At 56.9% G+C, this 23,679-nt stretch overlaps 1 protein-coding gene across 1 annotated transcript; it reads right to left on the reverse strand.

Moving 5' to 3' along the window:
• Nucleotides 1-1,021: 1,021 nt before the first annotated feature.
• KATNB1 (katanin regulatory subunit B1) lies at nucleotides 1,022-21,541 on the reverse strand. The gene is made up of 19 exons (XM_079722895.1): nucleotides 21,467-21,541; nucleotides 17,079-17,209; nucleotides 13,198-13,315; nucleotides 7,466-7,566; nucleotides 7,035-7,076; nucleotides 6,321-6,404; nucleotides 5,991-6,106; nucleotides 5,457-5,528; nucleotides 5,145-5,295; nucleotides 4,781-4,971; nucleotides 4,544-4,674; nucleotides 4,072-4,122; nucleotides 3,073-3,140; nucleotides 2,793-2,912; nucleotides 2,552-2,701; nucleotides 2,288-2,364; nucleotides 2,135-2,209; nucleotides 1,785-1,901; nucleotides 1,022-1,441 (listed from the first exon to the last, which is right to left on the reverse strand). Exons 1-19 carry the CDS (start codon nucleotides 21,504-21,506, stop codon nucleotides 1,309-1,311), a joined length of 1,968 nt encoding a protein of 655 aa, XP_079579021.1. The 5' UTR covers nucleotides 21,507-21,541; the 3' UTR covers nucleotides 1,022-1,308.
• Nucleotides 21,542-23,679: the final 2,138 nt, after the last annotated feature.

Here is a 23,679-nt window from a genome sequence, read left to right on the forward strand (position 1 = left end):
GGTCTCGTGAACCCCTGGTCAGGTCACAAGGGGGCAAGCAGGGCACTGGCACGTGCCATTGGCTCCCCACTGCTGGCCGGGCACCAAGTCAGGATCATGTTTTTCTGAACATTCCTGACTAGGAGAGGCCACCTCCCCCCGCCCCCATCCTTATCATGACTGACCCATACAACAGTGCTGTCACCTCCATCTTATAGATGGGAAACTCAAGCTCTCCAAGGGCTTGCCAAAAACCCAGCCGGAGTGGGCCCCACTCCACCGCCTGCCCTCTGCCCTGGCCTTGCCCCCTTAAGTGAACTGGCCACAGGTGAGTGCCACACCCCTCTGCCTCTGCTGACAGCACCCCACCCACCAGGGCAGTGCCACCCCCGCTGCTCCCCACCATGGGGGTGCAGGTTGTGCTGGCCTGCACCCGGCCCCAGCCTTGGGGAAACATGGGCAGGGCTCAGTGAGGCCCTCCCACCAAACTGGGGCAGAACCTGCCTCAGGAGCATAAGGGATGACCACTGGGTCAGGGGAGCTGTTCCAGCCAGCCAGCACTGGGGGCTCCTGCAGGGAGCGAAAGCTGTTTGGAGGATGGGGCAGCTGCCCTTCCGGTCCTATCCCTGGAGGCCTCCTGGGGGGATGGGGGAAGGTGGTGGGCCCTGGGTCAGCCTAGTGGTGGCCATGCCTGCAAGGCTGGGGTCCTGGCCCCCTGCAGTGTACACCTGCTGGCCTTGGAGGCATCCACAGGACAGCTGGGAGTGTGGCTGAGACAGAGGGGCTGAGCCCACTCCTCACCTGTTTCTCTTAGCCATGAAAGGGGGAGTTGCTGGGTCCCTCTTCTCCCCAGAGCAAGTCTGAACTTACCCCTTCCCGCCGGCCCATCGCTCTGCTGCCCCCTGCTGGCCACGCTGCCTGGTGCACCGCCTCTGGGTCTTGGAGAAGGAGGGGGTCTCATCTCTGAAGAGCCAGGCAGGCAATATGGGGCCCAGGAGAGCCTTGTGGCCAGAGGCTGCACCTCCCAGCAAGGAAAGCAGGGAATAGTTACAAATTTAATAAAATTCACCTTATAAATTACAGCAGCAGCCCCAGGGCTCGGTTCGCTGCCCCAGGAAGCAGGAGTCGGACAAAGCTGGGCAGCTGTTTCTGGAGAGAAGTTGTCAGTTTAGGGCTGTGGAGGTGGCCAGTGGGCCAGCGCCACCGCCTCTAGGATGGCCGCAGGGCAGCAGTGGGGGCCGGGCAGAGGCTCATGGGCCGGTGGGCGCACAGGGAACAGGAGTCGGGGGCCGAGGCCAGGCCTCAGGGTGCCAACACCCTCTGGGCTCCTCAGTCCAAAGTGGCCATGAGCAGGTGCAGTTCGCGGAAGGCACTGCCGTGGCGGCCGCTCAAGCCCGACTTGCTCTTGACGAGGCCACTGATGCTCCTGAGCTGCTTGTAGCAGACCCGGCACTTGTGCAGCCTGCGGGCAGAGGGGCCACGCTTGAGGTGGCTGGCCGGCACAGTCACCGTACCCCCACCCAACCTCGGAGCCTTTCCTGTACAAATCGCTCCGACCCTCCTCCTGGAGGAAGGCTGAGGCCCAGAGTGCAGGACCCACTGAGGCTGGGCCAGGGCGCAGGGCAGAGCCAGGCCGTGGGGGAACCAAGGCTCTGGCAACCCTACCCTGTGCCCTGAGCCACCATCCCAGGCACAATGACCTCTATAAGCTGTTTCAGCAAGGCCACCAACAAGCAGGCTGGGCCCCCAGGCCTGTGCTCTCGCTTGACGTGGCACCCCTGCCACACACGCCGCTGGCTCCTCACCTCTCCTCCCGGCTGATGTCCACACCCACGGTGGGCGGGGCCGCCAGCATGTCTGTGATAAGGGGCAGAAACCGCTGCAGGATCAGCTTCAGAGAGGTGCAGCCCGTCTGGACATAGCTTCAGAGGCAGGGGATGGATGGAGTCACAAATAGAAAGACAGAGAGCAAGTTACACAGAGACAAAGTGGGCAGAGACAGGATCAGAGAGGCAGCATGGACTCGTTTTCACTCTGGCCTCAAATTTGAAGGGCCCAGCAATGCTGCACGGCTACCTCACAAGGGCACCGGCCCTGGGGGTCTTTCCCATGGTCCCTCCCTGCTGGGAAGCAGGTGCGGCTTCCCCACCCGTACCTCTCATACTTGCTCTGCAGAAGCTTCTCGATCTGTGGCAGGACGGTGGTGCATAGGTCCAGCTTCCACAGGGAGCTGGGGAAAGGGCCGGGGACATGTGCCCTCAGTGCCCGGCCCTGCCCACTCCCCCCACCCCCCACAATAGCCACTTACGCTTTCTGGTTGACAATGTTAAGGAGGTCCACGACCACGGACAGGTCATTGATGGCCACGGCCGAGTCCACCGACGTCTGCAAACACAGCACCCATCAGAGGGGATCGGGGACTGAGTGGCCCTGCCTGGGTGTGGTGTGATGACGGGGTTTACTGCGGGCTGTTCCTAAGACTGCTTGGCGTGGTGACAGGGGCCGCCTAGCTCCCCGTGCCCCTCGGGTGGCCCTCTTCTCAACCCCAAACCCGCGCAGAGGTGGCACTTGCCTTGATGTCACCCGTGGTCCACACGGCCCGCACGGTGTCCAGGTTCTTGTGGCGGCTGGTGAGCACGACACACATGGTGTCATGGCCCTTGCGGATCTGTGACATGGCATCCTCGTCGACCAGCTCTGCCTGCTGGGGGATCTTCACAGCCTGCATGGGACGGGTGCCCTGATGCTGGCAGCCAAGTTCTTCCCTCATGCCACGGGCCTCCATCCGCCCTCAGCCTGGGCCCCCCACTCACAGGCAGGAAGTCGGAGGCCTTCAGTCCGATGGGCTCGTTCCGGGTGGCAGGGATGATGGCAGACTCAGCCTTGGGTGCAGGGGTGGAAGTGACGACCGGGGGCCGGGACAGGACCTCGGGCTGGAGGGGTCCGGGGCTCAGCAGGTGGCCAGCCCAAGGCCTCCTCTCCCTCCCTCCCTCCCTCTCAGCAACCCCTACCCGGCAAGGGCCGCCCCAGCGCCGATTCAGGACTCCGGCCCCTCTCCGAGCCCCACACCCTGCCCGCTCCACCTGGACATACTTTTGGCACCAGGAACTGCACGTCCATGGCTGGGCTGGGCTTTGCTACCTCCTTGGCTGTGGCCATGTCTGGAGGCGGAAGGAAAAGATCACTGGGTCAGGTCAGGCCAGGAGAAGGGACGGGCGGGCAGAAGGCAGGGCTTGGGCTGGGGCTGTGGGAGGCACCTCTAACGGGAGGCCTGGGGGCCGGGGATGGGCCTGTCCCCTCCCTTACCACCCACTCAGCCACAGGTCTGGTAGAAAGCAGGCGCCAAGCACTCTGTGTGGACAGGACCCAGGGAGCTCCAGGGAGTGGCGCTCCTGTCACCTCACTAGGAAAGGAGTGTGTTTTGGGAGGGGGGCGGTGAGTGGATAGTGGATGGTGAGTGGGAGCGCGGGACAGAGAGGCCCTTCAGGAACCCAGCCCGAGGGGCACGAGAAGATGACCCCTTGAGGAGAAAGCAGGGGAGGGAGGGATGGGCTGGAGGATGAGGGTGCCCCACCCTGCCGCCTTCTCCAATCATAAGTGAGCAGATGAGGTTTTCTCCCTTCTTAAACCCTCCAGCAGCAAAACCCCAACCCCCCGACCCGGGGCCTGGCCTCCTGCTCCCGGACCCCAAGCCCCCGCTGTCCTCTTGGCTCCCTCCCACCTGAGGCTCTTCCCTCCTGTCTCCTCACCTGGCCCCCACGCCTGCCTGATGTGCCGCCTCCTCAGAGCCTCACGGCCCCCCGGCCCCCCATCTACTCGGGCCTCAGAACCTCTCACCACTCCCGGCTCCTTCCTCCCCTGGGGCTGTCTACCGTTCGCCTTCCTCACTGGGTGTGGGCTCCTGACGGAGGCATCTACCTGCCTTTTCACGCTCTATCACCAGGGCCTGGCACAGGGCCTGGCACACAGCAGGTGCTTTTGGGCAAGTGGAGGGAAAAGATCCAGTGGGAGAGAGGCTGGAAACTGTGCTGTGGGAGGGGAGGACTAGGGAGCTGGGGACCCTGGGAGGCCAGGCTTTGCCCCCCGACTCACCATCCTCCGGGGGTGCTGGGAAGGGCTCACTTCTTCGGGGTGGCGTCCGACCTGCAGAGGTAAAGGGGGCTGGGGATTCATGTGGGTCAGCCCAGGGCTGCTGTCTGAGCCCTCAGGGCCCGGCCGGCCAGGGACCCTGGGCCCGTCAGGATGCGGCGGATGCAAGCTGGTTCCCGGGTGCACGCACAGCTGCAGACTGTGACCCGTTCCCGGGCCCCGAGCCCTCAGGCTTGCCCCTTCCTGGCCCCTTGCCCCACTGGGCCTTCCTTTGCTCGGGGCAGGCTGAGCACTGAGTGGCTGCTGGGCCTCTGCTGGGGCCTAGAGGACCTGGGAACAGAGCCCAGGCCCAGACATGGGCTAGGAATTAAGCTAAGGGAGTGCAGCAACATGGATGCCATCCCCAGAAAGGACCATCTGCCTCCATTTCACAGAGGGGAACGCTGGGGCTCGGAGGGGAGGGCCCAGGCCTCACTGATGCTGTTCTTGGGCTGGAAGATCTCATTGTAGTCCTCAGCGTTCTGGATCTCCGCCCGAGACTCCCGCTCATCCCGGTCATCCTCGCTGCTGGGGCTGCGGCGCTCGCTCTCTGAGTTCTGCTTCACCCTGGGGAGCAGGCCGGGCAGAAAGGAGGTGGGGGCCCCGGTGAGGCAGGGGCTGTGGGCCCGCCTCCTGCGCCCCCCAGCGCCCTCCGGGGCCCCGAGCACCCCACCTCTGAGGCTCACTGCCAGTGGCGCTGGGCCGCTCGTAGATGCGCCGAAGCGGGGCGCTGGGGTTTGGCGGCTGCTGCGCCGGGGGCTGGCTGTCCTGCATGGGGTCCGGGGCTACCGTGCCCGTCCTGGTGACCCGCGTCAGGTCCACCACGTAAGAGGAGACGCTGCTCTGGGAGAAGGCCACGCCTATCTGCGGGAAGCGGCAGAGCTGGGGCGGGACCCTTCGTGGTGGTGCTGGGGGACGGGGGGACGGGGGTGGTGGTGGGCAGGACCCCCCCGGGGCCGGGTGGGAGTTGGGGGCCTGAAGGGGAGGCAGGAGAGTGGCCCAGCGGAAGGGTGCGTGGTGGGCGGTGGCTCTCTCACCAGCTGGTCATTGCAGATGGCCAGGTCGGCCACCTTGCCCCAGTTGACAAGGACCACGTCAAAGCAGCGCTCGGGTTCCCAGCCGTAGACGCGCAGTGAGTCCTGGCAGCCACTATACAGGCAGCAGCCATCGGGGTTGAAGAGGACGCTCCTGGGCCAGGCGAGAGTGGGCCGTGGGTCAGGAGACACCGGAGAGGCTGCGGGGAGCCCAGGATGGGAGGGAGCGGAAGCGGAGATGGGAAAGGTCCACCTGCAGCCACACCCCACTGCCTGGGAGGAGGGCCCTGGCCCACTGCCCAGCCGCCCGCCTACCTGACAGGCCCTGGCTCCCCTTCGATACAGCTCACCACCTGGAATTTCTCCAGATCCCAGAAACGGATGGTCCTGCAAAGGAAGCCAGGCTGTGCTGGGAAGCCAGTGCCACGTGTTGGCCTCCACACAGGCCAGTGGCCAGGGGAGCCCACTTCTCTCCAGGCACCTGCCGCCCCAGGTCACGGCCATTCAGAGCAATGCCTGGGGCCAGGGGCTGGCCCTGCACAGGCAGCGGGAGGGGACTCGGCACCTGAGAGGTGAATATGGGCCTTGGATCCAGACACGCAATCAAGTCCCAGGACCCTGGGGCCGGATCCAGACATACCATGAAGTCCCAGGACACCGGGGCCAGGGAACCAGAGCTGGGAGAGAGATGTGACCTGGGTCCCATCCCAGCTTGGCTGGCAGTTAATTCAGCCTACCTGGGATCATATGACAACCTGGGACACAGAGACAGACTGGGGACAGATATACACCAGAGGACAGGGACGTGAGGGACGGCAGTGACGGGCGACGGGCCCTGCTCCTCCTCACCTGTCAGAGCTGCCAGAAGCCAGGAGGTACTCATTGGGGTGAAACTCCACCACGTTGACAGGCCCCGTGTGGCCAGGGAACTCGGACATCATCTTGCCAGCAGTCAGATCCCAGAGCTGGGGCAGGCCAGGGTGGAGGTCAGGGCCAGCCTGGCCCTCAGCTGCCCGCACGCCCTCCAATCCAGCCCGAGCTCTTTATCCACGAACCACCTCCCACTCTGGACAGGCTTGGGCTGTGCGAGCCTGATCAGGAGGGAGGTGAGGACCCAACCTGAGTGTGACCAGCAGACCCCAGTCCCCAGCCCTGGGCCCGGGTCAGGCCGGGAGCTACCTTCACCGTGTGGTCATCTGCGGCCGACGCCAGCCACTTCCCGTCGGGGCTGAACCGGAGACACCGCACGGCCTGGCTGTGCCCCTGAGGGGAGGACAGAGCATGAGCACCCGAGGGGCCTGGGCCCAGTGGACCTCTCTCCCCACCACCCGCTCCTCCCTGCCCTCCATAAGCAGTGCTTCCTGGGAGCAGGCAGGGAGGGGACTGACAGCCACATGCGGGAGATGTCACAGAGGGACACTTCTCCACATGCGGTCACGGACCCCCAGTCCTGCAGGACGCTCCAGGAAATCAACACTGCGTGGTCTGATAGTTTGGGAAGCAATGTGTCTTGTGTCTCTTTCTGGAGAGTTAAATGCCTCCTCTTAATGTCAAAGGGTCTAGAAACCCCCCCAAATAATTATTAAACCCAGTCCTTCCAAACTCATATGAACAGGAACCCCCTTCACTTAAGGACACCTGTTAGCGGCCTGCAAACCGTGGAGCACAGTTTGGTAAAGACAGCTCTGCGGGGAGTCGCGGAAAGCCGGGGGTCCAGGGGGTTCACTCCTACTCTGCTCCAGGTGCATGTTTCTCACCTGGACTCTTGTTTCTCACGTTCTCACCCAGGTTGGACAACAGTCCCCTCCAGCCCCTGCCAGGGTCTGGGCACCACCCCATGCTCCGCGCCTGCAAGGTGCTTGTGGAATGACGGACAGAGGGTGCCTTGCTTACCCTGTATCGGAAGACACAGCCTTTCCTCCTGATGTCCCAGAGCTGTGAGGAGAGAAGCAGAGGGGGGCAGGGTCAGGACAGGTCACAACCAAGGTGGGCTGGGCTGGGGAGGCCTAGCCAAGCTAGGTCCTGGAGCCTGGGTCGGAGGGCAACATGTGGCCATGAGCAGAGAGGGGCTCTGGGCACCTCCAGGTCATTATACCTCCAAGTGACAGGGGTCTGGAAACCGCTCACTAAAGCTGGGCATCCCGAGCAGAAATGTCTGGCAAACGCTTCCACATCCCTGCCCTGGGAGGGCATGGATGCTGCCTCACAGGGGGAAGATGTCCCCCGAAGAGCCGAAGCCCACCCCCCAACCCCAGACGGGACACACCATCCCGGTCCCGCTGCTTGGCCCAGAGGGAGATCCAGGGTGCAGAGTGGTGGCTCACCTTGATGTTCGTGTCCTGGGAACCCGAGGCCACAAACTCGCCATACGGGTGGAAATCCAGGCTGCAGATGTTGGCTTTGTGTCCCATAAGTGTGCGAAGGACTAACGAGGAAGAGAGCAGAGACAATGGCGTGAGAGGCAAACAGGATGGCTGGTGGAGCGAGGGCTGTTGTGTTCGTTTGTGTGTGTGCTCTCATACTGACTGCACAGAAGAACACAACAGTAGCACAGACTTTCCAAACAGGGAGAAAAATCAACCAGAGTCCTACCACCCTAAAACTAACTTTCCTATTTTCCTCTCGAGAGATGCCAGCCATTTCTGCCATTACCCGAGCCCTCAGAAAATTCCCTGCAAGCTCCCCGCAAGCTCCCCGCAGCTTGTCCCAGCATGCTCTCATGAGAGTGAAGCCCCAGAGTCAGCAGAGCCAGGTAACTACTGTCCTTGGTTCAGGCCCTGTGGATGTGGACGTGGAGCTTATGGTCTGCCAGGCATCCCACCACACCCGAGACAGTGCAAGGAGAGAGATGCAGGAGAGGTCCAAGCTGGGGGAGAAGCTGCTAGGTTGAAAAGAGAAATCCAGGGGGGCTTTTTGGAGGTGGTGGTCGTTGAACAGGATGTCAGTGGGTGGCAGATGAGGGAGGCTGCAGGCAAACCTTGCGTTTCTGTCTCAGAGTGTTCTCTGGTACCACTCAAGTTTGCCTCTTCTCTCTGGCCTCATGTGTCTTGCTTTTTATAAGATTTATAATTCCACTGTTTGAATGAAACTGTCCACCCCAGGAGTGCTGGTGCCAAGGGGTGTGGCAGTCCAGCCATGCTTAGGTTTGCGCCAAGGTGAAACAGGCTGCCTTGTGAGGTGGTGAGCTCTCTGTTGGAGGAGGTGTTCAAGCAGACCCCAGATGTAATGCCTTAAGGATAAGATTCAACCGCACCAAAACCTGAGCAGCTGCCCTCCTCACTCTCTGTAGTTGTCTCGGGGGCTCAGCATTGCCTGGCTGGCCAAGGGGACTTTGGGCACATGCTGCCCAGTCCAGGCCCTGGAGGGAGGAGACTCGCCTGGCTCCTGCCCCAGTCCACACCACCCCGGCCAGCCCACCTGCTTTGCATCCCACAAGCCAGGCTTCCAAAATCCTGGCCCGCCCTGAGAGGATGTGGCAGGTTCACATTCATGAAGCATGGCTTCCTGTGGGATCCTGAGCTGACCCACCCTCGCCCTCTGGCTGCTCTGTGGAAAGCAGGCAGGAACACGTTCTTCCGGCGTGATTTCTGCCCTTGGTCTTCTGTCCCAGGAGGGCTCTCGGCAGGCCTCCTGAGGCCAGACTTGGTCACAGGATCCAGGAGCTGCAGAGTGGAGGGGTCTCCAGGGTCTGTCTGCCCCACATGGGAATCTCTAAACCCTTCCAGCCGAGTAGTTGAACCCTCCAGTGATGGGCAACTGATGTGACAGTAAGGCAGCCCTTTAAGAACCCCTTCCTGCATGTGGGGTGCCAGTTTGCCTCTGTATCATTTCCATTCACACTGTGGTGGGTTGGGGGTGGAGGTGGGCCTGAGGTCTTAGCTCTTCCTGCCGAGGATGCTAAGGGCAAGTTTCTCTTCCATCGCTGAACCCCCCGCAAACGGCAGGGCGGACAACACTGGGATGGGAGTCTTGACACCAGGATTCGAGTCCCAGATTCCGCCACCCCCAGCCACAGAGTCTTTATCAAGTTCAGGGCCCTCCCTGAGCCTCAGTTTGTCCGTCTGTCAAATAAGGAGACAGTGCCAACCTGGCTTTGCATCAGAACCACCTTGAAGCTTAAGAAAGCCAGAGTCTGGGCCCATCCCACTACTGAGTCAGGCTCTCCGGGAGTGGGGTCTGGGCTGTGTTACAAGCTCCTTGTAGAGCAGCCAGCTCTGGGAGTCCAGGGCTCAGGAATTCCAGAGGTCTTCAGTTTCCATTCTTTGCCCACCTCAAGAAATTCCTCACATTCCCTTATGCATGGAAGTCATGGCTGAGAAATCACAGCCCTTGGCTTCTCTTTTTCCCTTGCTCCTCAGTGAATGGTGAATGGCTGGTGCCCTCCACTGGGATCTGGGTCCAGGCAGAGGCTCCCCAGGAAATGAAGCGCCTTCTGCCTGAGCCTTTCTGCTTTCTCAGCTGGAGCCCAGCCAGCCCAGGCTTGCTCCTCCCTGGCCCCTTGTCCAGCGATGCCCCCGCACTGTGGGTCCTGTGTGCGGCCAGGCAGTGGGACCACGTGTTGAGATGTGAAGCATGCAGCCCCTCTTCATTATCTAAGAGGGCCTGGGGCTCTGTCTTCTTCTTCTGCTTTTTAAAAAATAAATAAATAAATAAAAAAAAAAAAAAAAAAAAAAAACCATGTGCTGAGATGCTAAGCACTCAGCCCCTGTTTATTGTCTAAGAGGGCCTGGGGCTCTGTCTTCTTCTTCTGCAAATAAATAAATAAATACATAAATAAATAAATACATAAATAAATACATAAATAAATAAAATAAATAAATAAATAAATAAATAAATAAATAAATAAATAAATAAATAAATAAATAAACAAAAAAAAACCGTGTGCTGAGATGCTAAGCACTCAGCCCCTGTTTATTATCTAAGAGGGCCTGGGGCTCTGTCTGTTTATTTATTTATGGCTGCATCAGGTCTTAGTCGCGGCACGCAGGCTCTCTAGCTGTGGCACGTGGGCTCCAGAGTGTGCGGGCTCAGAAGTTGCGGCACGCAGGCTTAGTTGCCCCGCAGCATGTGGGATCTTAGTTCCCCGACCAGAGGTTGATCCCGCATCCCCTGCATTGGAAGGCGGATTCTTAACCACTGGACCACCAGGGAAGTCCCGGGGTTCTGTCTTTCTTAAACAGCCCGTCACTGGGTGGGCAAGCACCACCCAAGAGGCTCGGGTTGAGGTCATTTTTTGAGGATCACCTATACAAGAGCAGAATGAACCCGGCCACCAGGCATGTGTGGCCAATGGCCGCCGTCCTGCAGCAGAAGTCGAGCAAGCACCAGAGTAGAGGCCTGGAATGACCTTCAAGTCTCAGCCAGGCCAGGGGGGCATCTCTTCTGGAAGAGGCAGACTCGGCAAAATCCATGTCACCCTTTCCTCTCCTGTCCTTCAGGTAGGGGATGGCTTCCCGCCTGGCATGCTGGAAGGTCCAGACTAGAGGTTGGCAAAAAGCAGGGAGCAAACAGGTTTTACTTGAACCTCTGACTGTCAGCCTGCAGAGTATTCTGAAAAATATGGTTTTTTTAAAATTAATTAATTTAGTTATTTATTTATTTTTGGTTGCGTTGGGTCTTCGCTGCTGCATGCAGGCTTTCTCTAGTTGTGGCGAGCGGGGGCTGCTCTGTTGCGGTGCGCGGGCTTCTCCTTGCGGTGGCTTCTCTTGTTCCGGAGCACGGGCTCTAGTGCGCAGGCTTCAGTAGTTGTGGCGCACGGGCTTCAGTAGTTGTGGCACACGGGTTCAGTAGTTGTGGCTCGCAGGCTCAGTATTTGTGGCACACGGGCTTAGCTGCTCTGCAGCATGTGGGATCTTCCCGGACCAGGGCTCCAACTTGTGTCTCCTGCACTGCAGGCGGATTCTTAACCACTGTGCCACCAGGGAAGCCCTTGAAAAATTTGTTGAATTAGCTGTCAACCTTCAGAAATGGGTGGATTCCACATAAATGTCCAGATTCCCAGCTTCACTTGAAAAATCTGTATAGCTGGCAACATTGTGCCCAGACTGCTATGTGGCAACAGCCAGCAAGGCTGAGAGGCAGCCCCCGTTCCAGGGAAGGCGGGACTCCCCACTTGACCCAGAACTGAGGGCATGAGTTTATAGATCAAAAGATCCCAGTGAGGATTCAGCATAGGGATCCTATTCTGTGAAACCTGAGGACACTGGGACGAAGATCCTACAAACCTGTAAAGAGAGAGAGGCAGAAGGAGGAAAGAAGCAGGTCCCATGAAAGGGATCTGGGATGAGACGGCACTGACCTCCCCACAGCAACCCCGGAACCTAAAAGGCAACGGAGCTGCACCTTCACAATTCGGAGAGAAAAGTATTCCCAACCTAGAATTCTATACTCAAACTCTTAAAAATAAAAGGGGGGTGGTTTTAGAATAAAGTAATTTTTCAGGGACTTCACTGGTGGCACAGTGGTTAAGAATTCATCTGCCAATGCAGGGGACATGGGTTCGAGCCCTGGTCTGGGAAGATCCCACATGCCACAGAGCAACTAAGCCCGTCCGTCACAACTACTGAGTCTGCGCTTTAGAGCCCGTAAGCCACAACTACTGAAGCCCACGTGCTACAGCCACTGAAGTCCACGTGCCTAGAGCCCGTACTCCGCAACAAGAGAACCTACCGCAAGGAGAAGCCCGTGCACCACAACGAAGAGTAGCCCTCGCTCGCCGCAACTAGAGAAAGCCCACACACAGCAAGGAAGACCCAACGCAGCCAAAAATAAAATAAATAAATAAATTTATAAAAAAGAAAAGAATCATTTTCAGCCTCTAAAACTGTGCTTGCAGTGTACCCTTTCACAGTAAGCTATGAAAGAATGTGCCACACCTAAAAGAGGGGGGGAACCAAGCAAAGTGACAATGTGGGATCCGGTGTGGCAGAGTCGGAGAGAGTTCCCCGGGGAGGAGACAAGGGCCCCAGGATGGCACCTGGGCTGCAGGCCTGGGAGCTCCCAGGCCACTAGGACCTGGGGACAGAGGCTCTGGGAAGAGACACCTCAGTGATGGGATGGATTTGGGGGTAAACTCAAGGAGGAGGCTTACCCTTCTGGCAAAGAAGTTGGGGCTGGATTAGTAACAAAGACACAGAAAACACGCAGATGAAAAAAAGATAGAAGAACTATTAATTCCAGGGAAACAAAATTATCAAAAGAAAAGAAATACATACAATCAGCTCTGAATAATATCTATAGGTCCTGATAATAGAAACACTGAGTATTTAAAAGGTGATTCAGGGAGGGTGGGGGGGGAATGTGAGTGACATGAGCCGGGGTAGCACTGAGAGCTCAGTTCTCCTTTTCTGTAGGAGGAAGGCACAGCTAATGTACAAAGTGTTTTTAAAAAGAAAAGCAACTGCAGTATATCCACATTGTGTGGAAAAGCAGAGGCGGTTAGCACTCACCAGGTGAAAGGACAGAGGCTGAGGCCCCTGCAGTGGGCCGGAGTGGGGCAAGGCTTCCTCTTTCCCTTGTGACCATTTGTGAACTACCAGCATTTGCCTTTTTAGACTATGCATAACTTCTCTAAAGATGAAAACTAAATTAAAACAAACAAAGCACAAGGAAACAGAAAGTCTGGCCGCCCAGGCCCCATTCCTGCAGGCAACAGTTAGCTGGAGCTGAGTGGGGACCCCTGGGCACGGGGCACACACCCCAGTTCTCCGCACACAGCCCCCTCACTCATTTACGAGTCCTGCGTGGTCCCTGGTGGCACTTGATGTCATTCCAGGTTCTGAATCCACAGACACCCACCCACCCACGCACACATTTGTCCATCATTCAGACATTTACAGAACGCCCCCTCAGTGGCGGCACTCAGACAGCAAAATGCACGTCACTGCTGCCAGGTCAACAGGAGTGGGGGGTCGCCACACTGTTCGGTCAGCGCCCCCAGGAGAAAAGCACCAAACCTAGTGAGGACAGGCTTCCTGGAGGAAGCGGCTGGACAGCAAAGGCGAGAACAAGCACGACTGCAGGTGTGCGTGTGGGGAAGGCAAGTGTGGACACCTACTTTTGGCAGCTTCCAGGTCCCAGACGCGGATGGAGCCCGACTGGGAACCGGCCACAATGAGCTCCTCGGGGGTGTTGAGACGTACGCTCTCCACTGGGGACGTGTGACCCGTCAGGCTCTGTGAAGAGAGGGTGGCAGCTTCAGCACTCTGCGTGAACAGACCCCCAGCTATGGCCCTAAAATCTGGATCCCTGGGAGGCATGTCAAGCAGGGATGTTGTGCTAGACTGAGCCGCCCCCAGGCCTCTCGGTTCCCAGGGCTAAAAGCGGGCCAGACCCCAGTCATGCTCCACCCACCACCTGCTGTGCTCCTAACATGAACATCACCTGCAGAAGTGGCCCTGGGCCCCTCAGAGGGGGCAGCTGAACTTTTAGTCCAAAGTCCAAAGCATCGCCCACCTGGGCTGTGCTCCCCTCTCTACTCTCTGCCCAGCCCAGCCCTCAGGAGGGGAAACCACGGCAGAACTGAGGCCTGGCTCGTAGGCGGCACACACCTCGCCCCTCTGGAATGCGCGGATCCCCGGGGGCGGCCCCCTCTGGAGGAGCCAGCCATGTTCTCAGGCAGGGGCTCTGGAACCCAGGGGACCTGTGAGTGACTCTGCTGGGAGACACAGAGGCTCCCCCCAGTTCAGACCAGGCCAGAGCTGGGCAGGGCTGAGCCCAGGGATGGGGGTGGGAGGTGCTAGCACTTCCAGCTTTCTGCAGAGGAGGCTGGAATCTGAAATCCATGGTGTCTGTCACTCCCCGTACAGCACTGGCCACCGAATGCACAGTGGTGATACCATCAGCGTTTGCTAAGACCATGTTCCCATGGGAACTGGGGACAGTAGGGGAAAACTGCTCCTCAGCAGAACTACCCAAAGGCCAGACAGATACAAGCAGCTTGCCCAACTCCCCAAGTATCACCAGCAGGAGTATAAATGCATAGAAACTCCATGGAGGGTGATGAGGCAAAAATCTATCCACATTTAGAAATGCACATTCCCTGCACACCAGCCACTCCACCTTGGGGCTTACCCCACACACACACAACACACGTGAGACAACACAGACCCAAGGTCATTCTTTGCCGTGAACCTGACAAGAGACTGAAAACAATATATATGCCCATCACAGGAAACTGGTTAGATAAGCTGTGGCCACCCATGCAGTGGAATAGCATTCAGCCACAAGGATGAACGAGGCACCCTCTGAATATGGGAAAGGCTAATCTCCATGATGCTCTTAGGTGAGAAAAGGTGGAGGACAGTATATGTTGTTCGATAGCATTTGTGCAAACTAAGGAGGGAAACGGGACCAGGCATACACGTTTGCTTGCAAATGTATAAATGAATCCTGGAAAGACACAGAGGCGTCGGGAGCCACGGTTGTCTCCAGGGAGGGACGTGTGGGTCAGGGAGCTATACAAGTTCACTCACAGTCAAAAACACGCAGAAATGCAAAGACTCCCTGCAGAGGTGGTAGCGTGTGTATACACCTGAGGTGAGAAAGAACCTGGTGAGTCTGAGGCACTGAGAGGCCTGCTCTGTGGCGAGTGAGGGGATGAGGCCTGCTGGGGGCCTGCGGGCGGCACCTGGTGTAAGCGGCTTAGTCTAGAGGCCAGACCCCACGCTGTCCACTGTGCTGTTCTGAGGGCGACAGCATGGGGGTCACTTCATGTCCATTTTTTGTCAGCCTCTGTTGATTCTTTTCAGCCTCTGTATGTTACTTTGGCATTTCAGAGAGGGGAAACACATTTGAACCCCCAAAGCAAAGAGAAGCAAAACACTTTCAGTTCTGTCCTTCACCTTGGCCGTGGTTCGGGTCAGATCTCAGCTGTCCACTGGACCTCACAAGAACACTGAGCTGATTAAGTTTCTACTAATAAATATCACTTCCCTGGATTTCCCTGGTGGCGCAGTGGATAAGACTCTGCACTCCCGCACTCCCAATGCAGGGGGCCGGGGTTTGATCCCTGGTCGGGGAACTACATCCCACATGCATGCCACAACTAAGGAGCCCGCGTGCCACCACTAAGGAGCTGCAACTAAGGAGCCCGAGTGCCGCAACGAAGGAGCCGGCGAGTCGCAACTACGAAGCCCGACTGCTGTAGCTAAGACCCCATGCAACCAAATAAATAAGTAAATAAATAAATATCACCTCCCACCGCTTTTTATCTTTATCTTTACTTGGCCAAGAGTCAAAAGACTGATACTGCCCTGTGCTGCAAGGTTGTGGCGGGAGAGGACAGGCTTCTGTGCTGCCGGTGAGAATGTAAATTGATTTCCAGAGGGCAGCTTGGCAATATGTTTTGAAAGCTTTTTAAAACATGCCACGCCCACAGATTCAATGTGAAGGTCGCAGATCTGCTCAAAGATTTAGGGAGAGGGGTATGTTCCCCACTGCGGCTGAGCAGAGCCAAACAACCGGCAATGACTTCCACGCTGGCAACCAGGTGTGGCCAAGCTCATCCCTACGATGAAATACTGCGAAGCTTTTAGAAATCATATCGTAAAAGGATATTTGTTGACACAGGAAAATGCTGACGATGTTGTTATTTTAAAAAAAAAAAACAGGCTACGGAAGAGTAAGATAGTGTTCTGGAAACATACTGTTATACGTTTCTGTGTGTGTACAGGTAGGCATGTGTGCATGTGTACATACAGGCACAAGTCTGCACACAAATGCATGCGTACCTAGAAGGGCACAGACCAAAATACCAAATGTAATGGTCTTTGGATAATCAAACTACATGTGATTCACTTTTGTTATTTTTTTCCCTCCTTTACACTTTCCTGTTTTGGAAAACAGTTTTTGGCGTTGAATATAGTTGTGTACAGGGAGAGAGTGCCACTGAAATGCAGCAGGACCCTATGGGGCCTTCCTAGGACAGACACACCTCCCCGCATGTCCTCTGCCTGCCTTTTGTCTGTAGAGAAATTTCTGTCAAAGAATAAATTTAATCAGAGAAGTGAGGAAAATGCAGAAGCAGCAAGGAAAGCAGTCAAACAAGACCAAATAATAATAGCTTAGTCATTAAACAAAGTCAAGGACCTTTAGTTCCTCTTCAAGGGCTGTGGATAATAATCTGAACCATATCTTTTGAGCTGTTTTGTAGATACTGAAACTCCCACCAGGTGGAAGAAGTTGACTACATGACGACCAGACTATAGCCATGACATAAGCTGCTTCCAAGAACTGGCCTCAAAGAAATGAGAACAAACAGACCCCCGGTACTAAAGACGATGCTGATCAGACCACTACATGACCAATTTCAAGATGACTGTCAGAGCTGGCTGTGCTACTCTGCAATGGCACCCTCCCAGCACCTATATCCCCCTGAAACTCTCCTTTAAAAGTTCTTGCCCTCTGATCAACGTGGGGGAGTTGGCCATTGGATACATGTCTGCCTTCCCCCCAGCTGCCGGCCTCCTGAATAAAGCAACCTTACCTTTCAACCAACACTTGCCTCTCGAGTATTGGCTTCTAAGCTGCGAGCAGCCAGACCTAAGTTCGGTAACACTGTTAAAGAACCAGTCCTCTAATCAGGTCCAACCTTTTTGTGGAATGAGGTGGGGAATGAATCAAAACAGCCACACATGTAACTGACAGGCAAGTGGATAGGCGAGTGGGCAGGGGAGGCTCAAATTCGGGTCTGTGGGATTATTTTAGCCTTCTCACGCAGGCTCCCCAGAGTTCTGTCCCATGGCCAGGTGACCTTCCCCCCCCCATTCCTGAGGACGGGTCACTGTCCCAGCCATCAGGGCTGTCCTGGGCCTTCCTGAGCAGACGGCTGGGGAAGGCACTGATGTGCTGGGTTTCTGCAAAGCTGCCCGCTCCCAGGCCCCAACCCTGGCCTGCCCACCCACCCCTCCCCAGCCCCACCTGCCGGCCGAGCCTCACCATGATGCAGTTGGGCTTGTTGATGGACCACAGGTTGACACGGCAGTCATCCCCGCCTGTGGCCAGCAGCCGGCCCGAGGCTTTGCCCAGCACCAGCGAGGACACGTTGCTGGCATGGGCCACGATCTCCTCTATACAGGAAAAAGCAGAGGGACAAGGCAGTCAGGGACCTGACAGGCCACATGGAGGAGGGCTAGGCCTTGCCCTGCTCGACCACCAGCCCTGGCGCCCGAAGCCCAGCGGGAGGGCTCTGCCCCCTGCGGCTCCCCTTTGGTGCCCAGACACCCCCATGAGCCGTGGGACGAGGCAGAGTTTGGGCCTGAGACAGAAATGACTATTTCTCAACTTCAGTCATTCCCATCCTTCCCTTAGGCCTCATGATTTTTTTCCTTTTTCTGTATAGCCACAGGTACTGTTATTGACTTACTATGCTCAATTTTTAAAACTGACTTGCTATTTTTATTTAGCTGTGTCATTTAAGTAATAATATGCATGAAATTTTAAGCTTGATATGTTCATTCTATTTTTTCTATGATACAAAAAGAAAAATGAAAACAATTATTACAATAAAAAATATTGACCCATGTACCACCTAAGCGCCTCTCAGCCGCCGCCTGGTGTTCCTGCTTTGGGGAACACACTTTCAGAACCGTGCAGGTCAACCGCAGACGAGCCGTCCCCAGGTGAGCTCAGCCAGGGCTTCAGCCCGCAGCTTCAGAATCATGGACTGGGTTCTGGTCTGAGCTCTGCTATTGCAAGCTGTGTGGCCTTAGACAAGTTGCTCACCCTCTCTGAGTGCTGGGTTCCTCGTCGGGTAAATGGGGATAATAACAGTGCTTGGCTCACTGGGCTGCTGAGGGTTCAGTGAGGACATGCCTGTGGGCTGCTGCGAGGGGCTGAGCGCTCGCGGATGCTTGGCAGGCCAAGGACCAGACGCCATGGAGAGCGGGCACTGGGGCCCAGGAGGGCACAGGAGGGTGGGCTGGGTGAGGAGGCAGCAGGACGCAGCCGACTGAGGGGTCTAGGTATGAGGGTCGACCGGACAGAGTGGGAGGCAAGGTCACTGTGGGCGGCCACGAGGGCCCTTGGCTTGGACTGGGGGGCGGGGACAGCAGACGTATGTCTCAGAGGACATTGCCAGGGCCTCCAGGGAACAAAACATGGGCTAGGAACCAAGAGGCAGCCCAGGCCTCCGAGCCAGGGCCTGAGTAGCTCTCCTGAGAACGCAGAGGGAAGAAACAGGTCTCCCCACACAGATGAGGGAAAACCCCAACGCGCTGACGCCCTGAGGCAGCTGCGAGGCCAGCGTGGGTGACTCTGAGGGAGAGGCCGGTGCGGCTGCCCTGCAGAGGCCCCTCCTGGGCACCTGCTCTGGTCTCCACCCTGCCTGGGGGTCTCGCTTCAGACGGCAGGAAGGTTGGGAAGCTGGGCCCAGGAGGGATGCTTGCCAGGTGGCGTGGCTCACAGGGGCTGTCAGAGCTGCCCAGGGGACCAGGCTCCAGGCTCGACCTCACAGACAACACCCCACCTCAAGGCCCGGCTAGGCCAGCCCCAGCAGGGCGAGAGCTCCCGGCAGGTCCAAACCTGAGCCAGGGCCTTGGGGACCCCACCACTGGATTCGAGGAAGCTGGGCCTCTCTCTGGTCCGCACCTCAGCCAAGGAGCCTTCTGTCCTCTGGACACTGTAGGGACAGACGCCTGGATGCTCTGGGGCTCTGGTCACAGACACTTATATGTTCAAGAGCTTCTGTTGGGCCAAACTGACGGCCCAACCCAGCTAGAGGGCAAACCACCTTCCCCCTGAGCACTTGGATCCCCAGCCTGGGGTCCTCTCCCCTTCCCTGAAGACACTCCCTGCATGCGCTGCCCTGTGTGTGTGACCCACCTAGAGGCCTGACTGCCCACCCCGGCTCTCACCCTTCCCAGGCAAAGTCCTGGCTGGCCCCCACTGCACTGGGCCTCCTGGGCGCACTGCCACCCATCTCTGCACCTCAGGACTACTGCCCCCAGAGACAGCCATCAATGCATGATATAAATGTTTCCTGGGTACGTGCTCTAAGCCAGGCGCTAAGAGACAGTGGGTAGAGATAGTGATAAGGTTGTCTTCACACCCCAGCCCGATCAGATTGTCTCTGAAACAGGGCATCCAGCCTGAAGAACCACAGACTTTAGGGTGAGAAGAATTTCAAGGTTGGGCCGTTCTAGAAGGGCTCAGACCACTCCCCTGCAAGCAGCCTGAGCAGGGGACTGATTGGAACCCCTGGAGGGACCAGGGGGTGGGGTGGGGAAAGGGAGGCACACCTCAGGCACCAGGCAGAGGCCTCGGCGTAGGGCACTGGCCCAAGAGCTCCCGCTCTGGCCTGAAGGACAGCATCCAGCAATGGTCCAGGCCTGGGTACTGAATTTAAATGTACAAACAAATAAAAACAAACAAAAATCCTCACAGCAGGCCAGGTTGATGGCTGCTGCTCTACCCTGTGGCACAGGCCCGTGCTAGTTTCCCAAGCTCAGGTGGCACAACCTGGACCCCACATCCCAGCCAGAGCTGGGGGAACACTGCATTCTGGCCAGAGGCACTGCGCACCTGCACCCCAAACAGAAGACGCGAAGAACTAGGTTTCAATGACCTCACGCTGGCCAAGCATGTTCTGATCCTCCCCAGACTCTAGAGCCACAAGGAGCCAGAGGTCATTTGGGCTTGGGCTCTCAGACAGTTTATACCCATGGAAACTGCTATGCACATGAAATTGTCAGCAGATGCCCAATATGCCTGATCACAATACCTCCTACTTGAATGCTTTGAGGGCTTGGCCTTGCCCTTCAGATAAAGCCAAAACCTCAGAAGGGCTGGGGTCCTGTAGACACATGTCCCCACCAGCCTATGTGACACCACATTCTCCCCACTGCTGTGCTGCAGCCCATGGTCTCTTCTGAGACCTTCCAATGCACCAAGCTTCATGCCTCAGGGCCTTTGCACGTGCTGTTTAGGTAGCCTACAGCACTCCCCTACCCTCACCCCTCATCACCTAGTTAACTGATTGAAAGCACAACTGTTAACTGTTCCAGCTTGGAATTAGGTTCCAAGGAGAGATGGGTCAGTGTGATTATCTGATTCCTGCCTGTTGCTCTCCCCAGGCTCTGAGCCCCACTGCATAGGGACCTTGTCTATTCTGTCCCCCACTGTCTCCCCAATGCTTGGTTCTTTCCTGGTTTCTCAGGAAAAACAGCTGTTGAAGGTATACATTCATAACCCCAATAAATACAAAGCCACTCTGTCCAAAGTATACCCTCCTTGGGAGCCCATAACAGGATTCTCCCAGAACCCTAGGGCTGAGGAACAATTTGAAAATGGCCCAAACCTCTCACTTACAAATGAGGACGCTGAGGCCCAGCAAAGAGTTTTGCCCAGATTCTCACAGTTAAAAAATTGAAGGAGCCTTGCCCCAGCTTCTGAAAACAGCCCAGGGACAGCCCATAGCAGAGGGTGACCAGTTTGGACACACCAGATCTATGCCAACCAGTTATTACAGGCGGGGTACAGCCCACAGAAGCACCAACGTGTAGAGCAACAGGTCTTAAAATATGATCTGGAGAACACTGGGATCCTCACGATCCTTCCGGGGGTCCAAGAGAACAAAACTACTAAGATGGAATTTGACTTTTATACTCTCATTTGCTCACAAGAATATGGTGGAGTTTTCCAGGAGATATATGACATGTGAGGACATCAACACTAACGGCATGTTTCTGCGTTCTTGTGTTTTAAAATGTCTCAGTATTAATTTCTAACATGGTAAATATTGATAGATATGACTCCCATAAACAAAAACTCTTTGGGATCCTCAATAATTTTTAAGAGTATAAAGGTGTCCTAAGACCAAAGAGTTTTGAGCTGTCAGTATAGAGTAACGGTGGGGGTGGGTGGTACCCGGGCTCAGGTACATTCCAGAGGCTATCAGCATCCCTCTGCCTATCCTCTCACCCCAGCCCAAGATGCCCTCATCTAACGGGGGAGCTTGACTTGTGAGACGTCTGAAAACGCCAAGAACATCTTTCAGGATTTCTTGCCCCATCCCGCCTGCCAGCCTAACTGGAAATCCTGCTAAATGCTTCATTATATTCATTTTCTCACTTGAATCTCACAGCAACTGTAGAATGGAGGCGTGATTATCTCCTTGCACAGACAGGAAACTAAGCCTCAGGTTAAGTCACCCGGCCAATGTCACCCAGCTACAAAATTGCCAAAGGCATGATTTGCATCTTGGTCTACTTTACTCCAAAGCGTGGAGTCTCCCCCTGTGCCAAGGACTGGAGACACAGTTGGGGGTTCAGGCCACCCAGCAACAAACAGCTATCAGGGTAAATGGGGTGAGAAAGAAAACCACTCACGTAACTTCCAGGCCGTCTTGGTGACCACAGGGGTGGCCATCCTTCAGCTGGCTGGCACCTGAAGTTTCACCCACAGTAGACTGTGCTTTCCTTGTGGGGTGGGGGTGGATCCCCCCCAGATCCGCCAATCAAGTTGGCAGGGAGTTTCCACACATCCAGGCAGAGGGAATGCTTCGTCTTCCAGCCCCGGACCACCTCGTGGTTTTAAATCATCCACAGCAGCAGCCCGTGCGTGACTGTTGGGATCCTCAGTCATGGAATGTCAGGCTTGAGCCATCTCAGCTCAACACTGGGCTGGAACACAAACAGAGGTGATGGCTTGTTAGCAAACACTCAGCGGGAGCTCAGGGGGTCCCTGGGTTTGCAGACCTGCAGATGCAGCTCCCTGGATGACCAAGGCCACTTGATAAAGACAAACACCCACCAAAGCCACCAGAGCCAAGAGATGCGCTGCAAACTGGGTTTGAGAATCTGGAGAGGGGGTACCTCAGGCAGGGTGACTTGGAACACAGGGAAAAAGAAGGTCCTCCCAGAGGCCAGGATGATGGGAGGAGGCTCTGTTCCAGGAAGCTGGCTGCCTGAAATGCAGCAGCTGCGGTGGGGCGGGGAAGACCACATGTCTGCAGTTCAGCTAGATTGCTGGGAGTCACTGTTTGTCTGACGTATGGGAAGGGGGCGGAGTCAGAGGCTAAGTTTAGGGGCCCATCAGAGGCACCCTAAAGATAGGCATTGAAGTCTTCTCTGGGGAGAGTCTCAAAGAGGGCCCTGGGGGTCCAGTTCGTATCAAGGGAACTACACTGGGTCCCTGCAATTCCCAAGGACAGTGCTGGGAACTAGGCCTCCAGTCTGGTCGTGAGTCCGTATGACTCTTCAACTCTAAAAGGCGACCTCATGGAGCCTCCTACCCCCTTGCTCCAAGCCTCTCTCCCACGAACCCTATCCTCGCTCTCCCCTTTCTCCTGGGTTCTCCAGTTCTGACTCTATAGTCCTCCATTCACTCCTCCTCCCTGCCGCCTGTGTCCCCCCGTGCGTGCACATCCTGTCTCCTGGGCTCCCTAATTTGGCCTCTGCCTCGCCAGACCCTCTTTTCTCCCCCTTTCCCCTGCGCTAACAGTATCCCCATTCATTCACTCTCTTGCTTCTTGTGTCCCTATTCATCACCCCTCCTCCTGCTAGACCCCCGGCTCTGCTTCCGGCCTCCCTGGTTTTTCCCCTCCGGCCTCTGCGCCGGTCCCACCCCTCCCGAAGCTGCGGCTGGTCCCTCGGCCTCGCCTAATCCTCCCACTCCTCTCAGCTTACGGGGCACAGGCTCCAGCCTCCCTCCACCCAGAGCCCTCTCCGCCGCAGCCTGTCCTGGCCCCCCCTAGCTCGACCCAGCCCAGGGCTCATCCTCCCCTCGCTTCCTCGCCCCCTCGGCCCCGCGTCCACTCCACCTGCAGCCGCGGCTCGGGAGGCCGAGGCTCCGCTCCAGGCGCGACCCCCACTTGCCTCCATCCCCTGGCCTGATTGGCCGCTGCTTGACAACCGACCCTCACAACAAAACCTCCGGCTCAGAGGCTCGCCTTCCTCACCTCCCGCACCAATCAGCCGCCGCGAGCGCCCCACCAACCTCCGGGTTTGACCAATAGAACCAGGCGCTTCTGCCGCTTTTCCTTAGTGCCCGCCCCCTTATCCTGAATTGGACTAATCACGAGAAAGGAGTGTTCAAGAGCCGCCCCTCGGCCTCTAATGAACCAATGCGAGCTGCCGTGTCCTTGATCCCGCCTCCGCCTCAAGGTTTCCCTGTCCTCCCCTTTCCATCTCTTCCACGAACCTAGTTTGCATTTTCAAAATTTGAGACGCCCTCCAAGGGCTGCTGCGCCAATCCCTTTAGCAACCGTCCCGGGTTGACCAATCAGCGTCCGCATTATTGGAAAACCAATTCCAGGATAGCCAATGGGAAGGGGACGTCGGGAGCAGCGTGACGCCTCGGACCTTCCATCTTGGATTGGAGAGAAGCGGGGACGAGGCCTTAGTCAGCACTTTGCGGTAATTCCTATTTCTTACCCTTTGCTCGTGGGCGGTGTTTCCGTGCTCTGAAGACTTTGCCGCCCCTCCCTGGCTCGGACGCCGGCTTGAATCTCCCACAGGAGGCGTAGAGGGAAACGGAGTCTGATTTCGGGTCCGATTCGGTCGTGGAGCCCTGGAGGGAAACCCCTACGGCCTCGGCCTCA

This window comes from Hyperoodon ampullatus (assembly GCF_949752795.1).
Source record: "Hyperoodon ampullatus genome assembly, chromosome: 18".
In the NCBI taxonomy this organism is placed as follows: domain Eukaryota; kingdom Metazoa; phylum Chordata; class Mammalia; order Artiodactyla; family Ziphiidae; genus Hyperoodon; species Hyperoodon ampullatus.